This window comes from Mesoplodon mirus (genome assembly GCF_964341445.2).
Source record: "Mesoplodon mirus genome assembly, chromosome: X".
Lineage (NCBI taxonomy): Eukaryota > Metazoa > Chordata > Mammalia > Artiodactyla > Ziphiidae > Mesoplodon > Mesoplodon mirus.
Genome location: NC_138981.1, coordinates 29875661 through 29891284, shown reverse-complemented (window position 1 = coordinate 29891284; position 15624 = coordinate 29875661). Strand labels below are relative to the sequence as shown.

The 15624-nt window shown below is 42.9% G+C and overlaps 1 protein-coding gene across 6 annotated transcripts in view; it reads left to right on the top strand.

Annotated features, from left to right (window-relative positions):
• Positions 1 to 15624, top strand: part of DMD (dystrophin) — a 2064872-nt gene that overhangs the window by 1903399 nt on the left and 145849 nt on the right. For 2 of the 6 annotated variants that reach the window (XM_082609525.1, XM_082609528.1), the window contains exon 1: positions 10172 to 10353. The exons of 2 other annotated variants lie outside the window; for them this stretch is intronic. In XM_082609525.1, the coding sequence (XP_082465651.1) occupies positions 10334 to 10353 (20 nt within the window). In that variant the 5' untranslated portion in view covers positions 10172 to 10333. Of the gene's footprint in view, positions 1 to 10170; positions 10354 to 15624 lie in introns of those variants that run through there. 2 more of the 6 variants (XM_082609526.1, XM_082609527.1) reach the window with 2 other exon arrangements.

The window sequence follows — 15624 nt, the reverse complement described above, 5'->3', positions numbered from 1 at the left end:
TCTGGCCTGGTTCTGTACATTATATAAATGGAATCATACAGCATGTACTCTCTTATGTCTGACTTTTTAAGACTTGGATTCATCCCCGTTGCATGAAGTTGTTCGTTCTCATTGCTGTATAATAATTCATTGTGTAAATATGCTAAATGTTATAATCTACTGTTGATGGACATTTGATACAAAAAATGATGTTATAAACATCCTAAAATGTGTCTTTTGTTGAACATATGTATACATCCCTTTTGGAAATATATCAAGGAGTGAAATTTCTGGGTCATAGGGAACGTATATGTTCAGCTTTTATACATTCTGCCGAACAGTTTTCCAATGTGGTTGTACCAACTTAAATTCCTATCAGCAAAGCATGAGAGTTCTAGTTGCTCCACATCCTTCCCAACACTTTGTTTGTATTGTTTGTCTTTCTCATTCTGGCTGGTGTACATAGCTAAATTTACTAGGTATACCAAGCCCTGTGGTCTTCAAATGTGTGTTATAACTTTTCCTCCCTTCTTCATATTTTATTCTATTTCCTACATTAATTAATAATAATAGAATTAATAATAGATAATAGAATTAATCCTTAATTCTATCTATTAATTTTTGAAATTTATACATTCTTATCAGTTGCCCTAAAGCCTCTGTGGAACAATGTGAGGTATAAATACATGCATAGTATAAACTAAAATCTGAATCCTCAGCTAATGCTGCCATTATCAAAAATCCTACTCTTCCCTTTCCTCCAGTACTCACCTCCAATTGGTTGAAAAGCAGTGTTGATTTTATCCTATGACCTATCTTGAATTCAACCTTTCCACCAATTCCCAGTGCCATTTTCTTTATCCCAGGCCTTTTTCTTCTCATAACTGGACTAGTGTAATGTAGTCTCCGTAGTATACATTCCCATTCTAATCCATACCCTCTTTTTCAAGCTTGTTTCTTCCCACTCCAAATTTAATTTAATTTCTGTTTAAAACGAAAAACATTCAGAAGTACAGGTGATGGCAATTTTTTCTTCTCTATCCAATATATGAGAAGAAGCTTCTAAGGGTTGAGAGTAATTCAAGCTGTGAAGACCTAGATTTCCACACTATAGGCTTGATATTAACTCAGGAATGTGATCTCATATTCTAATGGGGATGTTGGTATTTTCTGCGTATTAGTCTTCCTGAGAAACAAAACCCTATATTGGCACAATATGTTTTTTAACTCCAAAAAAGCATAATCTGATTTCATAACACAGCAGTATGTTAACATTAAAAAAAATCTGTGCCTTAGTAAATTATTAATATGAGAGATTAGCTCGCAGAGTCAACTTAAGAAACTTGCTTTAGCTCTTCTTCCACTAACAAAAACATGCATGAAACCTGGTGACTTAAGCCTAGTTAGCTGTTAATTAAAATGTATGTTCCCTAATTAGGTCAAACTAACCCCCTTTCTCTTTTTGCTTTTTTTTCCATGTCTCTATTTCTGTATTTAGAATCTGTCTGATATTGTGCTTCATCATGTGTGCATCTGTCTCCTCCCCTCCACTAGATTGTAAGCTCCTTCAGATCAAAGCCATATTTGAGTCCCTCTGGTAGAGGAAACTGATTACAATGTTGAAATATTAAAATATTCCCAAGTCCATCCTCCAAACACTTCCCAGGTTTTACTAATAGTAATGAAAAATGGAAGAGTTTCACAAGCAAAGACATATATAAATGCCCCATAAATATACCACAATTGCAGTCACTTAAAGAAATGAATATAGGGGAATATTTAATAGCGAAACAGTCTAGGTATGGGACATGAAAAAAGATTTCTTGGGAATTTGTGGATTAATTAAAATGCCTTGTATTCATATTTCCCTTTTATCTTCAAAAAATGTCTTGACAAAAATAAACTAGAACTGAAGTATAAGATTCAGCCCTTGGTAAATCATTAATTGGTTAAATTGGTTTGTTTTTTTAAAGTAAGAGTGTTTGTTTGTTTATGGCTGAGCTGGGTCTTCATTGCTGCGAGCGGGCTTTCTCTAGTTGTGGCAAGCAGGGGCTACTCTTCACTGCGGTGCGCGGACTTCTCATTGTGGTGGCTTCTTCTGTTGTGGAGCATGGGCTCTAGGTATGCGGGCTCAGTAGTTGTGGCTCCCAGGCTCCAGAGCGCGGGCTCAGTAGTTGTGGCGCACAGGCTTAGTTGCTCTGCGGCATATAGGATCTTCCCGCACCAGGGATCGAACCAGTGTCCCCTGCGTTGACAGGCGGATTCCCAACCACTGCACCACCAGGGAAGTCCCGGTTAAATTGGTTTTTAACCTCCATTTCCCCTTTTAGGGATTCCTACCACATCCTGGCTGTTCAGTGCCTGCACCAAGAGTACTTCTCCATCAGGGTGCAGGGAATCTTTCCCTCCCACTGTCCCCCATAAAACCAATATTCACTTGTTCTCTTACTACTCTAGGGTTCTGCTCTCTGCCAGTATGAATGTGAATACATCTTTTAACATGTGTGAATAGTATTGATATTTTAACCTCGGCCCCAAAAAGTAATAGAGTATGGTGTGAATTTTACTCCTATCTCAGGCTTGTGGTTAGTGATTTATTTTCCAAAAAAAAAAAAAATCTTATTTTACCTACTTGCTTCCTTCTTAAATGTAGAAAACAAAAGAAGTAAAAGTTCCCTTTGCAAGTTATTAACGAGAAAAGACTGAAACTCTTGGACCACTTGTCTTCGCTCATACAACAGTCTAAAAATGAAAAGTTAAAGTGACAGTGCTGATTTATTTTGTGCCATATTCCTAACACTGTTCCCGGACTTACTGGGTTTCCTTTAAGGAATTACCCCTGCACAACAGGCTATTTTGCATTAACATGGCATCCCCCAGCCTTCCAATCGCTTTCATAGTCATTATGTCACTTGACCCCTACTTTGGCTGGTTGCAGTAGTGTCCGAATTTTACAGAAGAGTCACCAGAGCTCCAGAGGGGTTAAGTGACTGGTGTCTGAGGGTTAAGTGACTGGCCTCTAGGGGCAGAATTGGTCAAGAGCTCTGCTTTGCTGGAGTTAATGCTTCTGCCAGAATATACAGCTACGCTTGCTGAAGATTAAGATGCTGCTTTTGATCCTGGTAGATATTCATCTCAAAGGGAAAAAAAAAACCCCAGTGTCTTCATTCCGTAGCATTTAAATATTAAATTTTCCTTATCTGTTTCAACTTAGGAGGACTTCCTTGTTCGCTTAATTGACTGGTAATTCCTTTGTTTACTTTTTTCGGAATCTCAAGAACCAAGTCATAAGTATTAAAAATGGTTACATTAGCATTTAACTTTTTTATGCAATTCGAGTATTTCAGAAAGGGGTAAGTTAGGCAGGAATGTGTGTAGAATTTTGCATTTTAATTAAAAAGCCTCAAAATGAAATGAACCTCTGACAGTAACAGATGACTACCTCTAAAAGCTGTGTTACTATTTGATGTATGTTCAGTATTTTCTTGTGGATAACAAGTCCTACCGCTTGTTTCAAGAAAAGTGACAAGACTAAAACAATTAAAAAAGACAAAGCTGCTCTTTTTTAATCATATGCTCATAAATAAAGCTGGGTTGTGAATTATTTCCAGAGAAGCAGTTGACAGAGTATAAGTAAATCACTCGAAGAACTAAAGCTGTCTTGCTTTTTTTTTGAACGTTCAAACCAAATCTCTATCCTAGTCCAATGATGAATTTCCTTTGACAAATAAATATTTACAAAGTATGAAATGTAGAGTTTGTGCGCTTCCTAAGGCCAAAACATAGTGTTTAAACTAAAATTTATTATTTTCTCTCTCCTCGAATACACCAAAATAAGAACATAACTTAAAAATAATTCTCTCTTGTAGCAGACTGTCCATTAATTATTCTTTAGATGATATTGGCTTTGTGAGTATTCAGGTAAAAAGAAAACTAATTTCTAGATTGATCAGAAAATCTGAGAGTATTTATGGATTTGGAGAAAACAGTAAAATCTGGAGAAATAGAATTTTCTGTAACCCCCATTAAGTCAAGAAAGGTACATCTTTCAACGGCCTGCCACTTTCCTATGAAACTTCTTCATGTGGTACATGGCTTGATTGGGCAGACCCAAGGGTTAATTTGCTTGTGATTTGACAAAAGTCTGAGACTTCTTTTTTTTTTTTTTTTTTAACTGTGGTGTGTGGGAGGAAGGTAGAAAGAGGCCCCAGAATGAATTCACTAATTGGGGTTTTCACCTGCTGTGAGTCTAATGGAATACAAAGCCTTATTTGTAGCTGGAGAGGAAGGCAGATTATGCAGAGTGTCAGAATTTCTGCCCAGTTTTGAAATTCCTGTTATTTGGCACCACCATTTGGGAAAGGCAGACCAATAGTTACAGCTTTGAGCTGTTGTTAAGGTGGACCACGAATGCCGTAGTCAGAGCTGCTTGAACCACAGTAACCAATATCCATGTTTAGCGGGAGGTGGTGTGATCCGTATACCCGGGGAAACAGCACTATAGCTGGCAGGCTAATAGGTAACGCGGAGCAACCGCCGGGCCTGTGAGGTTAAAGAAGTGTGGCTTTATTTTAGTGAAGATGCTAAACTTCCCATCTTTTTAGATGTTCGCTTTGATATAGGTGGCTCCGTGAAGCTTTGAAAAATCTTATTAGAAGAATACTGTATGAGAGTCAAGCCCAGCCTGACTTTACCTGGAACCTGTTTGGTGAAATCTCTGGTTTAGATGGAAAAATAGGCTTTTGTGTGTGTGTGAAGTGCTCTGTGTCTGAATGTAGAGGCCTCTTCATTTACTAGTTAATGCGAACTGACTGGATATGCTTATATCCAGAAGATGCTGGTTTCAGATTGACCTAAAGGGATTGTTATACATATTTTAATTAGTACACCATGGTATCTGTCCTGACAGTGACTCACCATCACTGTACGCATTTGTGAGACATCTGATTCACTGTTCATGGCTAATACTTGTACTATGCAAAGAGAAACATGGAATCCTTTTGCGTTTACTAGATACCCAAATGTGGAAACTTTGCCATAAACTATGTGCTATGCTTAATTGAAGCAATACCTGTAATTCCAAATGGATTTTTATAAAATGATGCAGGTTATACTTAAGATTAGTTACAGAACGAAAAGCAGTTCAGATAGAGACTCTTGGAGCCAGAGGGAAGCTGGACCCTAGGGCGGTGGTGAAATCCCTCAGGGCCATCCCCAGGCAAGTGCCCACTGCAGACCATTCCCTGTCTTTTCCTTTCCCTTTCTGCTCCTCATTTTATCCTGGTAAAATCAGGCTAACATTGAAACCGCGAGCAGCCTAAAAGGAAAAGGATGGGTTTGTGGAAGATAGGAGCAGCCTGGCCTCCGTCCTTGACCATTCACACTGTCCACTAAATGGGATCATCCAAACCCACACCCTACAAATACTGCCAGTTCAAATTGATAGCTCCAATCCAGACATCTTCCCTCTGAGTTCCAGACTCACATGTCCAACTGCCTTTCACATCACACTGCCACCTCCAAGTCCACAGGCTCAAGACTGAATTGATCATCTCTCCCTGACCCTCGTCTGCCTAAACCTGTCCCCTCCTCCTGAGAGTCCTGGCTTGGTGAGTATTACTCATCCAATCTTGAGAGTCAGCCTACAACAGTAATCCTTAACCTTGGCTGCATTTTAGAATCACCTGGGGAGCCTTAAAAATCCCAGTGCCCAAGGCCCGTTAAATCGAAATCTCAGGGTGGTGAAACTCAGGCATCCGAATTTTTCTTAACGCTCCCCAGGTGATTCCAGTGGCGGCCGGGCTTGAGGACCATTGCCCTAGGTCTTTCCTCTCGTTCATTCTTACTTCCAATCAGTCAAGACTCCTGTAGTTTTAACATTATTGTATTTTTTCCCCAGTCTCTCTCCCACTGCCATTGTTCAGATCCTCATCACACTGCAGTCACCCTGTATCTGGTATCCTTATTGCAAACTCTTCTGATCCAGCCCCACACCATTGCCCAAGTGATTTTTCTGAAAGACAGATCTGACAGAGCCACACTGATTCTTAAATTCCTTCTTTAAAAAGCTCACCCAGGGGCTTCCCTGGTGGCGCAGTGGTTGAGAGTCCGCCTGCCGATGCAGGGGACACGGGTTCGTGCCCTGGTCCGGGAGGATCCCACGTGCCGCGGAGCGGCTGGGCCCGTGGGCCATGGCCGCTGAGCCTGCGCGTCCGGAGCCTGTGCTCCTCAACGGGAGAGGCCGCAGCAGTGAGAGGCCCGCATGCCGCAAGAAGGGAAAAAAAAAAAAAAAAAGATCACCCATACCTTTCAGGATACAGGACAAACTCTGGATCGTCACACCAGGTCCTTCTGAATTTGTCCACCTCTCTGATCTCTATCTGGACATTCTCTCTCAAAGATCAAGGAGAGCACTGAAGCTCTTAGAAAGAATAGGCTGTTTCTTGCCTATTTACCTTCACTCCTGCTGTTATCACCGTTCATAATTATTGACCTGCAGTTACCCGCAATGGGCCAGAAACTCCCTTTGGGCCTACAGAGGAAGCTTCTAGAAATAGCTCTCCAGTGAGTGAGCTTAATCTCCTTTTCAGCTCCAACAGGTGGAGTTAACTTTCTCTTCCATCAGTGGTCCCTACTCAGCAGCCACTCAAGTGCCCCAGAGGGTGGCTTTGACTGGGTGGGTCCCTGTTTGGTCTGGGTCCTGGGAGGAACGGTACGTTCAAAAGTGGTCCTTGAAGAGAGTGTGATGAAAAAGGCTGTTGACTAAAATCCGAGCCGTGTAGGAGAAATAACAAGGGCAAAGGGAGGGAACGGTTTAAGGAACCTGGAGCAAGCTGTTGCGATAGAAATGACTGTCCCACAAGACTCGTGGCCGGGGGTAAAGAAACTCGGCCCCTGCCAGGCTCAAGACCAACAGGAGGGAGCTTGGGGAATAAATACCCCAACATCTCTCTCCTCCTGCCCTTTCATCTCCTGCTACAGGCCTTTCATCATTACCTCCCATTGGCTGAAAGTGAAAGGAAACCAGTGGGCAAGAGAGCCTGATGGATGCCCTCCACAGAGGTCCAACATTGTGGGCCACAGAGCAGAGTGGAAAGGGGCAGAGAATAGAGCTGGAAGGAGGAATGGGGAAATCCCCAGCACAGTCCCTTAGGTCAGAGAGGTCCTCGTTTTTCTAAGTACCTACAACATTTAAGTGGTTCAAAAACTGGAGTTTGGTGTATGGAAAAGTTTACTAGGTTGCCTTCCTAGACCTCATCTTATCTCCTTCCTTACCTCTGTTTCTAGCAAATTGACTCTCCTCTGCTGTCAGCCAGCAGTGAGGTCACTTGTGAGCACACAAGAAAAATACAGATCTTCCCCCAGAGTAAAAGAAGCCACTTCTCTGGATGGCAGCATGACAGAGTGGCTAACGGCACGGGCCTTGAAGCCAGATTCCCTAGTTCCAGTCCTTGCACTGCCACATTCTAGCCATGGTATTGAGGACGAGTAGCTCATGGTAGGTTTTAAAAGCAGGATTTCAACTTAAGTTTTTTTATGCTGCTTTCATATCTGTGGTTTACATCAAAACAATAATAATAATAAGAGGAGAGCTACTACAAGTAGGCAATTAATGTATTATCATACATGGCATCACTCTATAATTCATATATGAAATGAGGATATATAAATTATGTTCTTTTCTTAATGTCTTTCCCTAATAAAACAATATTCATAATCTAACTGAAATTAACAACAAAGCAGTCACAGTGAGGCACATGTCAGTACTTTTTTTAAATTTATTTTTTTACTTTTTTGGCTGTGTTGGGTCTTTGTTGCTGTGCACAGGCTTTCTCTAGTTGCGGCGAGCGGGGGCTGCTCTTCATTGCGGTGCACGGGCGTCATTGCGGTGGCTTCTCTTGTTGCGGAGCACGGGCTCTAGGCACATGGGTTCAGTAGTTGTGGCACGCAGGCTCGGTGGCTGTGGCTCATGGGCTCCAGAGCGCAGGCTCAATAGTTGTGGCACATGGGCTTAGTTGCTCCACGGCATGCGGAATCTTCCTGGACCAGGGCTCGAACCTGTGTCCCCTGCATTGGCAGGCGGATTCTTAACCACTGCCCCACCAGGGAAGTGCTGCCCATGTCATTCTTAATAATACTTTCTGTATTTAATTTCTAAAACAACATCAAGATTTGGGAACAAGCCTTCAAGTGCCTATAACTCCAGTCTAAAAAAGAACTTAAAGATGTATTTTGCAGGATTGCCATCTGTCAAATTTAAGAAAAAAATTGAATAGTGATTTCTAATTTCCCTTTTTTTTTCCAATGAATTGTTCTGAGTAGTTTTCTAGCTGGACACTGAGAAAATAGACTTGAGCATTTATATTTTAGAGAAACATCAGAACTCCTGAAGCTTGAGCAGGTAATTTAAAAGTGTAAAACAAACAGAAAAAAAAACCAGAGAAAGACAATGTATCCTATCACATAGGTGTTACAAACCTTTAGTTGATTGATTTCTAATATTTACAAATGCCCATGCTGGGAGGTTTGTGTCTTTTCATTGGAACAGACATAAACAATATTTAAGGGATGTGCTTGATACATTGACACAGAGATTACGTCACTGATTAACTGCAAAGGCCACCACTTCCTTATCACAGAACACTAATCCTTCTCCCCCAGTCAAAGATAGGGGCAGATGTAGAATCTCCATTAAGACCAAGGGACAGCCTCACCCAAAGCCAGTCCTAGCATGCCCCCCTCTGCCCCCCAGACCTTAAGAGCAGCCGCATCCACAACTCACTGGCTCAAAATGACTAAAAGATAGCAGTAACGTCTCAGTTTAGCAGGCAAAATGCCAGAAGTGCCCTATTTGCTTTAAAATAGCAACACCAATCAGGTCTGCATGCACGTGTCTTCCGTGATAACATTTACATTTGTATTTGGTTTGTCAAGGGTAATGAAGAAACTTGGCACTCCCTTTCCCTTTGGTTCCTGCACTTTATTTTTGCCTCTTTTGTCGTGCTGTAGCAGACGGTAAAGGGAGATTGATGTCTAGAGTCCTTTCAGCTCGAACATTCTCCGGGGCTGGGGGAAATGTTGAGGAAAAAAAAAAAGAGGATATTTAAAAAGATAAAGGGGAACACTTTTTAAGCTGTAAACTGAAGGAGAACAAATGAACCAGAACAGAGAGTGAAAAGGAAATGGTTGAAAGAAGATAAAAAGAAAAAGCAGGCCAACAAAATAAATGGACAAAAGGGGACAATGAAACCACTAAGGGAGTTTATCTGAAAATACCCTTTGGACTCTAATCGAAGATATGTGAAGGCTGAGAAAAATTTTTGGGCTAATGAAGGCTTTCTTCTCTTCAGAATATTTCCAAGCCTGTAAGAATTTTGCATACTTAATCTGTGTCATAATATTGCAAACTCTACAATTAGAAATATTTGAACTACCAGGCCCTGTAACTTTTCCAGTGGGACGTTCCATTGGAAATGGTTTCCTTTTAGGTTTCTCTAAACAACACTAAAAGACCACACCGTGCCACACCATTGGTGGTGGTTTTTATTTAAAGAGTCTATACCACTGGTTCTCAAACTTCAGTGTGCTCCAAGTTTCTGATTCAGTAGCTCTCTCTGGGCTGGGGCCCTGGGGAATTTTCATTTCTAAGAAGTTCCCAGGCGATGCTGCTACTGCTGGTCCCAGGACTACACGATGAGAACCACTGCTATATCACAAACACACAGACAAATGCTTCCTTAAAAGCCCATTTAGCCCAGGATGAGCGGAACCTGAATGTCATGTCCTTACATCTCCACCAATTTAATCTTCAATTGGTGGGGGGTGGCGCGGCGGGAAGAGAAGAATTATGCTTGTGAATTTTTTTTTCTCTTTCATTCTCTAAAAAGAAAACTCTTGACCCACACACTTAATTATCTGCGATGAGGTCATTTGCACCTAGGTCATTTATTTAGGCAACAAGTAGTCTTGCTGGAGGTTTTAAAGGGGTGCTGGCAGGGCGGTGTGCGGCTTCCAGGTTCCCGGCACTACCTTAAATCTCCTCTGTCTTTCTTTCTTTTTCTTTTCTGTTTCCTTTCCGTGTTGAAAGCCCCGACTGCCGGGTCTCGGGGAGTCCGGGTTCCCAGGGCGCTAGGTGGGGGCGGAGCCCGGCCCAGCCCCGCCCCGTCTGCCCGCAGCGCCCCCTCCCGCGCGCCCCGCCCTCCCGCCCGCTAACCCGCGCTGGCTCCTCCGCAGTGCTTTCAGCTGCGAGCCTGGGCGGCGGCGGCGGCGGCGCTCGACTTTCAGGGAGCCCGGCGGCTCTGGGAAGCTCACTCCTCCGCTCGCGCCCTCCCCCGGCCGCGGAGCCCTTGCAGCCATGAGGGAACAGCTCAAAGGGTAAGTGCAACGCGGCGCCCTCGGATCGCCGCAATCAGTGCACTTGTGGCGCGAGCAGGGTGCGAGCCGAGGCGGCCAAAACTTGGAACCGCGCGGCGGCTGGACCCCCGGCGTCCAGGCGCAGGGGCACCTCCCCCGCGGGTCCCCGCGGCGCCGCAGCAGGTGCGCCCCCGGGGCTTCCCCCCGGCGCCTGGTTCGCTGGGAGACGCTTCCCCCGGCTTTGGGGCGGGCTCGGAGAGAAAAGGCTGATGTCTCGCCGTACCCGGAGGGGACAGAGCGTTCCCCACGCGGGGATTGGGGCCGCGGGAGCTTTTGGCTCCTTTCCGGGCTGTCTGTGTGGACGTGAGCCAGGCAGGCTGTTCCTAAATCGTCGCCCGACCTCGCAGAAGGAAGGGGTGCGCCAGGCTCTACCTTCCATTGCGCTGCAAGTGCCAAAAGGTCAACTTTCTGCCTGATTTCTTCCGAGGATTCCAACTGACATTTCCCTCGTTGCATTTTCTACTGTGTTTGTCCCATGCCCTAAAACTTGCAGAAATCGGGAGAGAAAGGAAAAGCAATTAAAGCCCAGAAGTCAAGGGTTTGACATAGAGGATCGAGGGTGGTTTTTTTTTCTTTGCCCTCTGGGGTTGAGTGTGGAGTCATTGCTGGGTGTCCTTCTGTCGCTTTTCTCCAGGTGTTTGTGCTTGTCTTTAAGCAAAGTTTGTCATTCCCGATCCGATCATGGCCCTGAAAAGGGCAGGACACTGTTTATCTCCGTTAAATTTGGAGTTAAGTTTGAAGCTTGAATTGAAGGGGTTTAGTTGCCTGAGGGAGACATTATTAATTATAAAATACTTGAACATGAAAAAAATTCATCCAGTTTAAGTGACGAGCCGAAGTTTTTGAGTGAAATAAACATTTGTGGCCAACAAGCTCTTCTTGGCCTCTCTGCCTCTTTACCCGTCTCCTCTCCTTGTCACCCCCGCGTCACCCTTTCTTTTTTGCCTAGATGTTTTATTTCCTTGTCCCAAATCCCCTCCTTGGAGGATACGGTTGCTCTTGGAGAAGCAGAGGTGCAAATGAAACAACATCGGTTTATGAAAGGTTTCTGACCCTTGATCACCGTAGAATTGGTTTCAGCCCTCATTGTTTGATCTTGGATTGGACACGACCCTGAAGTGAAATTGCTTTGGCCAAAGTTGAGGGTGGGTGGGAGTTAAGCCCTGAAAAGCAAACAGAATGGAGGACAAGTAACAGCTGGAACAGTCACCGAGGCAATCATCTTTGCCCTGCCTTGAGCCAAACAGAGTAAAATGTTAACAATTCCAGGTAACAAGAAATGGGGACTAGAATAGGATTTCTGATGCTTAGACCGACACCCCCCACCCCCTACCCACAATAGCAGAAACTTTTAAATATATTTTCCCATTCCCACCCTGCCAGTATTCCAGCCATGCAAGCCAAGTTCAACATTCACCATGCAAATGCCAAGGTTTCTCTAGAAAGAGAGTCTGATCCCCAGATTAAAGGGAAATGATTTTGTGTGTGTGGATCAATGGGCTCCAGATTATATATGAAGCCAAACTCTAATCCTCTGCAAATCGCAAGAGAATGTTACCTTTATATATCGCTGCATAGTGATTAGTTTCCTCCCTGGGAAGTAGTGGAAAGATATTTTTTTTAAAGGCGACTGTTTGGAATATTTTCAGTACCAAATAACAGTGGTGGCAGAAGAAATCTTATTTTAATTAGGCAACTGCCATTTTCCCCGGGGAGAGCAGTAGAAATTTGTTACTTTTTATAAGTGTTTAATATTTGTTTTTAAAGAAACTAAAAAAGCAGTTCCAGTAAGTCTGATATTCCAGCAATGACAGCAGGAACAGCTCTGAGGCGGTTAGAATAACCTTGCACACTACTTGAAACTAAAGAAGGTGAGAGAGAATTTAAATTGTGTGGTAGGAAATTAGGTCAGCCCTGTGCTCAGTGGAGTAATGCTTTAATTTCTTATTATTGACAAGTAGGTGTTGCCAGGGTCTTTTGTCACATCCAGTGATTTTGTATTTTAATTTGTTTCTGGTTCTTATCATGGCTGAAAATAAAAGGGGAAAGAGAGATTATTGTAGCTTATACACATTTTTTTTAAAAAAGAGGGGAAATCAGAGTTTGAAGGCTGTTCAGAGAGGCATATCTGATGCCAGGTTTTGGAACCATCAGGGCCAAAATCAATACCATTTTTTAAAAGATTTAAAGGGCGTTTTAAGCATTATTTATGAGGCTGGTTTCTGTGTTAATGCATATGTAGAATTTTGATCTATGTTGAACATCATTGTTTTCAGGAAGACTGAACAAAGATGTAACCATGAACTTGTGAACAGGGTCCGGAATTGCCATTCTGGTTGCACATGGTATATGGGCAGTGCATTTCCGATGTGAAAAGTGAAGTGCAAAATAGAGACAGTAACCAGAAAACCAGTACCACCCACCCTTCCACCACCAGCTCCCCGGCACAGCATATTTTTCTATATTGTCTGTGTATTCCAGGTGAACCTGAAGTGCTTCTCGTGGAGCTACTGAGAATCCTCTCCTGTTTTTGAAGCTAGGCACAGAGTCAGAAATACAGCTGTAAAACCAATCAATCAGAAATACAGCTGTAAAACCAATCAAAATCAATACAGATCACAGACCAAAAGTTGGTTTGTTCTATAAGGTAGACTGTAGCTAGGAGTTACGCAAATTCGTGTTTACCATTTCATCCTGTTCATACTCATCTTTCCTATCTGTTTAGGAGGTTAAATAATGTCCCACCAGGGCTTTGGATTCATCACAGATTGAAAATACCCTCATACAGTGAAGCGACTATTTGGTTCATCATATAGTTACCCCCAAAGCTAGAGTCATTTCAGCTATGTTGCCAATTGTTTTTAGCATTAAATGATTAAAAGATTGTTTTTCTAGTTTGGAGGATTAGTCACACCCTTTATTCTTTTCTTTCCACTTGTGCTCACTTCTTTCACTTACTGCCGGGTTGTAATGGAAGTGAAACTAACTCGGCAAAGGTGAAATATAAATCTGGTTTTCTAGTTACTTTGCATTGCTTAAAAATAAAAGGCTTGCGTGTTGGAGGGGAGGAAGGTAAAAGAAGATTAGCTTTTGGATTTGTTTGAGTTCATTTATCTAGGTTATTCACATACCCCAGAATCACAACTAATTGGGAGAAAGAATGAGTACCTAGAAAGGACTAACTGGTATGTGTTAGCACATGAATGGAGCGCAGAAGTAGGGGCTTAGAATTTCTTCCTTCCTCCAGTAAAGGACATTGCAATTTAGCTATGGACAGATGGATTAAATAATAATTTCTAAAATCCCTTTCATAATTTTTAACCACTGGAATAAATTCCTTTAAAAGGTGGAAGTGTAGGTATATCAACAGTCATGAAATCTTTTTTGGAGGGAGAGAGCTACATGAAGCTCCCATTCAGTCTACGTGGGATTCTCCTGTCACTCGTAGGCAAGTTTCTCTTTTCTTTTGGAATTGCGTTTGGTACAAGTTATTTCTTGCCCGTGTTCCTCCGATTTGAAGTCCATTACAGATGGTGGCTTTTCATACTGGTTCTCTCTGTCTCTGTCAGGTTAGGTTTGTCAGCTCAGACAGACGTTTTTCTGCCCATCGATTGAAGATGCTACAGTCCTCCCACATGTGGTAGAGATGGGATGTTATTATTATGTAGTGTGTGTAATAAGAGCCTGTACATGTGGACACATGTGCTTTCCCCCTTTTCTCCCTTCCTCCCTCCCTGGTGCTCACATATGATGGCCTTTGGAAATGGCAGAGGTCTAAATGCAGGGTGGTCTCAGTAGAAGGTAACCTTTCCTTGCCGGACACTTGTGTATGGAATTGGTACACAGTCTCTTTCGGAGCTAAAAAAACATCCGAGAATAAGCAACACTTTTTCCATGAAGCTGCAAGCTGCAGCCTCCTTGTGCTGTGCATATAAAGTACCAGTCCCTCCCACCCCTTCTCCAGATCATAAACCAGTGTGGACATGGGGCTTTCAGAAACCCCCTAAAGCATGGACTGTATCTTCTGCTTGTCTTGCTCTGTAAGATTTGGATTCTACTCTGGTACATTCCCTCGACTGACTTACTCCTCAGCCGCGAATTGTCTCTGTGGAAAAGTCAAACAGAAACAAACAGGTTTGGAAGAGACTGAAACAGCCCTTCCCCAATGAACGCTGTCTTGTAAATTTCTTGCACTAGCCTTCACCATTCAATTGCTGAGTGTTAGTAAATATCAGAGGGATGGTCTCTGAAGTTGCACACTTTGGGGAATTTCCACATGTTTTTTGTCATTTGTGATTGTGTTCTATTTATCAAACCACAATAAATGTTTCCCTCTTTTGCTTATTTTCTTGAAAACAGAGGTAATACACATCGCGTGTTCCTTTTGCCCTCTATGAAGGGTCTTAGGTGCGGCTGACTTAACCACAGTTGGATCCTCATCTATATTATAATCAACTAATGAAAGCTTTACTTTTAGTGGGCAGTAATTTGGGGGCCACATAATAACAGAAATGACCACATATTGAGCACCAGAAGGTATCAGTCTATATCAGCTCTTCCTATAGCAGCTCGTCCTTTAACGCTCCCAGGTAAGCGGGCTGGCCCCAAATCTCACAGCTAGTAGGCCACAGAGCCAGAATCCAGTCCTAAGAGTTAACACGTACACTTGACATTGTTGGCCTCCCTAAGCTCCTCTTTCTGTGCGCAGCCGCTGTGCTTTCTGCTCCCCTTGAAGTGTCCACATTTAAGCTATTTCTCCTCTCTGCACTCCCACCTTTCCCTCAAAGATAATGAATAGGCTCTGCTTATGAGTACTGAAATATTGTTCAGGGCTGCATTTTACTGCATCAAAGCCCAGTCAAGTAACCCCCGAAAACTGGAAATACGATGCTATGGTGATTTATGTAGATGGGCCAAAGTAAGGAAACGTATATGTAGTTATCTCTCCCGGGTTTATTCACGGAATCGAATGCGGAACAAAGGTGTTTTGTTCTTTCTGTGGCAGGAGCTGATAGCCAGCAAACACACTTAGCTAAACTTCAAGAAATGGAAGAGAACTGTGAATGCTTCATTCAGGCCCAAGTAAACATAGGAAAAGGTGCGGTGGTATATAGAGTGCCGAGTTAAAAAGACATTCTAAAAGTAATGGGAAGGGGGAAGATACAATCTATGAGTCAGGCAATGGATGAACTTTAAGCCGAAGTGAAATACAGTCATCATAGAGATGAGATC